The 7,250-nt window shown below is 31.7% G+C and overlaps 1 protein-coding gene across 1 annotated transcript; it reads left to right on the top strand.

The window, feature by feature from the left end:
* LOC105155627 (UDP-glucuronate 4-epimerase 1) lies at positions 2,396 to 4,205 on the top strand. Its single transcript, XM_011071524.2, has one exon. The coding sequence runs from the start codon at positions 2,565 to 2,567 to the stop codon at positions 3,861 to 3,863; it is 1,299 nt and encodes a 432-aa protein (XP_011069826.1). The 5' UTR covers positions 2,396 to 2,564; the 3' UTR covers positions 3,864 to 4,205.

Genomic DNA, 7,250 nt, shown 5'->3' with positions numbered 1-7,250 from the left:
AAACATAGGTCTTGGACTAGTTACCACTTGTTGGGCCACGTTCATCGGCTAGACTCTCGAATATCTTGGGTGATCACCCCCTCCATGGGTTATTAGATTGTCTATGGCCGGCCTAGGCCTTTTGCCCTTCTGTAAATTAGAATTCCTTGAGCCATATGAATCAATAATATATATCAAAATTGATTAAATCTTGATCCTTAATAATTTAATATCTAAAGGTTGAGATAGATTGATTAAATTCTACAACTATTATGTAATAAAAAAAGATCCAATGATAATAAAAATAAGAAATAATATATATAATAGATTAGGACATAACGATCTTTTATCAAAAAACATTAACGTCATTAGCTTCAATTAATGGTGAGGGACAAGTATGCTATATTTAAAAAAATAGAGGGATTTATTTCTTATTTTTAAAATATCGAGAGATTTTTAACTGAAATTAAAAACTCAGAAGTAATATGCAATTTGGCCATATATATATATATATATGTATAGTACATAAAAATATTTGGTGAAGCATGAATTTCACCCTCTTTGCATTTCTCATCCATATATTGAATAAAATAATACTCCCCCGGTTTCAATATTATCTAGCCAGATACTTATTAGCTAGATACGAAATTTTAGTTAAAAATATTTAAAATTGCTCGGAACTTGAAATTTAGTCGCATTATATAACTCATATTATTAAGGGATAATTATATTTTTCTTTCTTAAAATTTGATGTAATTGCATATAAATTTATATAATTTAGAAAATTATATCTCGAACATATGAAGTTTGCTTCCATTTAACATAAGTTTTTCCTTTAGTCAAAATCAATCGGACTTGTTAATATCAACAAAAAATCGTATAAAAATTTGCACATGTTCATGTATGTAAGGAGATATATTTTCACCGTTATAAGGGTTGTTTAGTTAGAAAAAATTTATTTGATCTGCAATAAGTCAATTAAGGTAAATTTCAATTTTTATTCAGCTTTTTTGTTAATATTAGCAAATTAAGTGAAATTTCACTAACGGAATGACCTATTTGTTAGACGGAGCAAACTTTAGAGATACTCGGTATAATTTTTCAAACCACGAACAATTAAGTATAATTACACCAAATTTTAAGAGAAAATAGTGTAATTATCCCTATTAAACAACAAGGATTGGGTCAGGACAAATTTAAATGAATCAAATAATAAATATATTATATTTATCATATAATTAATGTATAATTATATGACATGTATTTTCACACTTACTGTATAATAGGCAGACTTCTACCCGACCTAATTTTGATAAGTATATCGGTTTATAAAATAGACAATTTATTAAACATAAAAGTGTTAAAATAATTTTTTTCATTTTGATTTTCTTTTCAACACATATTATTTTCTCTCTGCCATCTAACCATTTTACCATTCAAATATTTTACTAATCCTTATTTTTCTACATAAATTAATCGAAACATATATTTCAATAATAAAAATACTATTATAAAAAAATGTAAAAACATTTAAAATTTAAAGGTAAATTACAGCCATATTATCTGAGGTTTGACATATTATAAATATCTCTTGTTGTTTGAAAAATTACAATTATTACCCACTTAATTTTAACACCTGTCAAACAACGATCTCATTTTTTAGCTTCCTCTATTAGATTTTATCCAATTTTTATGGTGAATCGAACAAAATACCCTTTTGGATTATAAATTATAATTTTATATTTTTTACAAAAGTTTTTGAAAAAAAAATTAACTCATATAAATAATTCCATTTATCCATCCTCAATTTTCTTTTATATATTTTTCAAATATTTAAAAAAATTAATAATAATAAAACAATAATTTTCACCTCGTCCTTTTAAGAATTATATAATTATTTTTTATTTATAATTTTTTAAATAATAAAAAAAATTAGAATTACGACAAAATCCAGTAAACACAAATGTAATTTAGCGTAAATTGTATGATGTAGATGTTGGAGAGTTGAAATAGAAAAACAGCGCGTGTAGGGGTAGGAGTAGCAGCAGCCATTCCCCAAACGAAAGGATAAGACCGTATATATACATAAATACATGCACAAAAGTGAACCGTACGTATACGAAGTTACCAAATCCAGCGTATCAAAGTTCCATATTATCCAATTCACCCCCCATACTATCTCTCTCTCTACAAATCAACCCCAAAAATCCTGAGCTTAATTAATTAATATTCAAATCTCCACTGTCCACTCATTGCTCACTTGTCTTACTTTTCTTTTCCACTCTCTTTCTCTCTCCTCTCTTTCTCTCTCTTCGTAAAATATTTTCCATCCTGGCCGTCCTTTAACGCGTTCACGCGTCTTCTCCACTCCTCCTCGACTATATATACATCTCTTCGTCTCTCCTTTTCCCTTAGCAGGTGCATCCAATTCTCCATCTGCATCTGTTCTTGCCTGTGTGGTTTTTTTTTTTTTTTTCTACATTTCATCTCTCTCATTTCCTTTATATATAAATCTTTAATCCGCCGGAGAGTTGAAAATAGATATCTTGATTGGTTAATCAATTGGGAAGGAAGGGAAGAAAGAAATGCGTCCGGTGGCTGAGCAAGAATTGTTCCTCCCCTCCACGCCGGGGAAGTTCAAGGATAAATCGCACTCGATGCACCGGCAGTTCCACCGGTGTTTCGCCTCCACCAGCACGTTGTTCTTGTGGGCTCTGTTCCTGGTGGCGCTGACGGCCGCGTATTTGAGTTTCCAGTCGTTCGTGGATTCCGGCAGCAAGTACTTCTCCACCGCCTGGGGCGGCATCCATTGGGAAAAGCAGGTGAGGGACTCAGCCCAGATCCACCGACAAAACGGATTTTCTGTTCTTGTCACGGGCGCCGCCGGCTTTGTAGGGAGCCACGTGTCACTCGCCCTCAAAAAACGCGGAGACGGGGTGGTTGGGTTGGACAATTTCAACAACTATTACGACCCGTCGTTGAAGAAGGCGCGCAAACACCTCCTCAATTCCCACAATGTGTTCATCGTGGAGGGTGACGTCAACGACGCCCGCTTGTTAGCCAAGCTCTTCGAGATCGTCGCCTTTACCCATGTGATGCACCTGGCGGCGCAGGCCGGCGTGCGCTACGCCATGGAGAATCCCCACTCCTACGTGCACAGCAATATTGCCGGCCTCGTCACCCTCCTCGAGGCATGCAAGACCGCCGACCCGCAACCCGCTATTGTGTGGGCCAGTTCCAGCTCCGTCTACGGCCTGAACGAGAAGGTTCCCTTCTCCGAATCGGATCGAACCGACCAACCCGCTTCACTATACGCCGCAACAAAGAAGGCGGGCGAGGAAATAACCCACACCTACAACCACATCTACGGGCTGTCAATCACCGGGCTACGATTCTTCACGGTTTACGGACCCTGGGGCAGACCCGACATGGCGTATTTCTCTTTCACCCGCAACATTCTACAAGGCAAACCAATCACGATATACCGGGGCAAGAACAGGGTCGATTTAGCTCGTGACTTCACCTACATCGACGACATTGTAAAGGGCTGCGTTGCATCATTAGACACAGCAAAGAAGAGCACCGGTTCCGGCGGCAAGAAACGGGGACCGGCGCAGTACCGGATCTTCAACCTCGGCAACACCTCCCCCATAACAGTGCCCATGATGGTCGGAATCCTGGAAAAGCACCTGAAAGTCAAGGCAAAGAAGAACGTCATCGAAATGCCCGGCAACGGCGACGTCCCCTTCACACACGCCAACATCAGCTCCGCCCGCAGAGAACTCGGGTACAAACCCACAACCGATTTGCAAACCGGGTTGAGAAAGTTTGTTAAATGGTATCTATCATACTATGGCTACAATCACGGCAAGTCTGTAAAGTGATTTATTATCCAATTTTTTCTTTTTCTTTTCTTGATTGGCCTTTAGGGCTTGAAATCTTTTTTATTTTTCTTTAATTTTTTGAAATTTCAAGGGATAAAGGATGGGAAAAGGAAAAAGAAAAAAGAAAAAAGATGAATACATTCTTTGGGGTTGAGGATAAGGAGTGGAGAAGAAGAGTAAAACTCCTTTCTTCATTTTTAGTTGTTTTTGTTTCTTGTAAAGGATGAAGAAGTTCTATCCCACTTGCACCCATATGACTTTTCTCTCCCTATGTATTTCTACACACTTTTCTTTTTTAATTTTATCCCATAATTATTAATTACCAACACCTCTTTTAGTTCATTTAGTGTTCATTACCACTTCATCTTAATTATTGTTGAGTGCCATCTCATTATTTACTTCATTTTTGTCGATGTTTTTTTTATTTAAATCAAGTTTGATCGAATTCAAATCAATAGAATATAACCCTTGAACACTTTAATTGAACTGCAAATGAATTACACGACAAATTTATTATACTTTTTATGTAATTAATTTTGATGTGGCGAAATTGGGTCTTAATTAAAATTTTTCTATTTTTTGCCCATATTATATCACAAGATTAATTATGATAATTGTAATATAAGGAAAAGGGCATATAATTGCTATCTATAGGGTTTTTTTGGTGTATTTTCATATGAATTCACTAAAATGTCCTTATGTTCGTCTGAAAAAAATAATGTTTAGCATTGTTCCACCAATAAATATTTTCTATTCATATTTTATTTGGTAACTAAGATTTAAAATTATTTGAAAAAATATATATATAGATTAATTAATGAATAAATATTAATGTTTTTATGTTTGGTAGAAAAAATGTAAAATATGAGGGGGGGGGGCATGATTTTGAACAATGTTGTTACTTTGAGGGTATTAAAGTAATTTGAGGAAGTGGGTCTAGGGAATAGTTCATGGTTTAAGTTTGAGGTACAAATGACAGCTAAGGGTGGGGGGTTTTGAATGCATAAATGCGAAGGGACAGGGTGAGATGTGGTGGTGCATGAAACGCGGCTACGATCAGTGGGGGCCCACTCCACGCTTTTGCTCAACTTGATCTTGGCGTTTTCCTGCCGACACTTTGGTGGTTGTTTTCAATGCGTGGGCTTCATGTTCCTCCACATTTGGGCCTGGGCCCACTTCCTTTTTTTAATACGTATGCGTATTGTAATCGTACTTATTTAATTAATTATAATATTAGTTATTAATTATTAAAATATAAAATGTATAATTTCATAATTAGAGTTTATGATGTGATTGAAATTAATTTATTTTAAAAATAAATGATGCATTATATTGGTATTTTTGAAATCAGATATAATTACAGAAATGTCCATATATTTTTAATAAAATATAACTATATATATAAATATACTGTTGTAGTTGTAATTATAAATATAATTTTTATTTAATGTGAATTTTTATACAAATACTCTGTAGGTATATTATAATGACAACCCCTCGTAGCTCTATTGTGAATTACTTCTATACCAAGTATAAAGTCATGATATTATTTTAATAAAATGATAATTAGATCAAAGTAGCAAATTCGACTATAGTATGCACAAGACTATTGTGACCATGACGAGTAATTTGTAAATATTTTATAATTTTTTAATTAATTATATTTTAATTTAATATTAGTTAATATTAGATTTATGCAGCTTATAAATTTTAAAACCTCCTCCCAATTGTAAAGTATCTTTTTAACATAAAATCGAATGGATGCTAGACTATAGTACGCGGTGGTAAAATACTTCCATACGGCATATTATTGTAGGGGAACACTTATTAGATTAATTTAATGATCTTTTTAATTATTTTAATAATAAAATAATATTTATAATTACAATAAATTTAAAAAAGTCGGGTGTAATTATGCGATTATAGCCTCGTTCCCAACGAGTTATTTATTATAATATTATAAAAATAAATAAAAATTTGCAACTATACCCCAAAATGGCTTGTAGCACTAAGGATTTGGGCACAATTTTTTTTTTGTTAATCTATATTTATGTTATACTTAATAATAATAATAATAACATATACTAATTAATAGTTATTATTTTTAATTTTATAATATTTCAAATTTTTTATAATTAAAAAATATTAATCTTTAATTAATTTAAAAATTAATAAAATTAAATATCACATACAATTAATTAAAAAAAAAAAAAACTTTCAAGTATTGGCTTCATTATTTGGCCTCTACGATCCCTTGTTAGCACATTATTTTGATATGATGGAGCTTCTTTTTATTGCGATCGGATATGAGTTTGTTGTCTTACCAATGTTTGAGTCAGTCCATCTCATTAGAAATTTTAATAGTTCGTCGTCGACCCTGATGAGTAGATAAAATAGTGTCATGGATCAATTGGAATGTCCCAATATTTTAATTGATCCATGACACTAGCTACTCTGCACATATTTATATTCTATATACTAATTATAATTATATTTATGTATTTACTAATTATAATTTTTAATTGTATTACATTATAAATTTTTTATATTATATGTTAATAATAGAAAATATATAAACTGTTTTATTAATTTTTAACAACTAATAAAATTAAAAATTACATATAAATAAAAAATATAAGAACTAAAATATTAAAAAATTAAAATTAATTATGATTCTTTTAATAATGTATGTCTGTCAGTCCCACAAATGCGTCGTTATCATTGAGATCTTCTTTTTTTCTTGGCCCACTGATTCTTTTGATTCGTTTTGTTCTTGATTATTATAACCGAAACATTCTGTCATGGCAAAGAGTTTTTAAGAGGCCATATCTTGTACTACTTATTGATTTATTAAACATTTTGAAATATGCTTCTAACATGATTCGGGGTTTAACTTAGTCCTTCGTTCTTATTCGATTTATTATCACAACTTATTTAAATATATTTTCAATTTTAGTATGAAGTAAACCGAAAATAGTATAATTATGTAATTTTTAAGAAAAAGAAAAAATATATTTAAAATAAAACATATTTATTTATTAATGTACCATAATAATTAATAAAATTTAACATAAACAATACTATTTTTATGGCAACAAACGATTGTAAACGGGAACCCGGAAAGAACTGTCAATAATTAATGATGTTTCTTTTTTTTCCTTTTTCTTTTTTTTTTTGTTGAGAAATTGATAAATAAATAAATAAATAATGACAAAAGAGTAACGTAGGTGTTGATGGATAAGTTAATTTTAGATGGGTAGAGTGTGAATGTGAGGGATACAAATGCTTTGAATCCACCGACAGTTGATGTGCCCCTTTTTGGTAATTGGGTTGAAATATTTGGATGAGCTCTTTTGTCTGTATTTATTACATGGCTTTTTTAATTCA

The sequence above is a fragment of the Sesamum indicum genome, linkage group LG2 (assembly GCF_000512975.1).
Source record: "Sesamum indicum cultivar Zhongzhi No. 13 linkage group LG2, S_indicum_v1.0, whole genome shotgun sequence".
Classification (NCBI taxonomy): Eukaryota; Viridiplantae; Streptophyta; class Magnoliopsida; order Lamiales; family Pedaliaceae; genus Sesamum; species Sesamum indicum.
Note: the sequence above shows the minus strand (reverse complement) of the source record. Positions and strands in the feature narration are given on the sequence as shown.

What these genes read in the sequence shown, in the direction of transcription:
- LOC105155627 (XM_011071524.2), top strand. Translation starts at nt 2,565, where the DNA reads ATGCGTCCGGTGGCTGAGCAAGAATTGTTCCTCCCCTCCACGCCGGGG.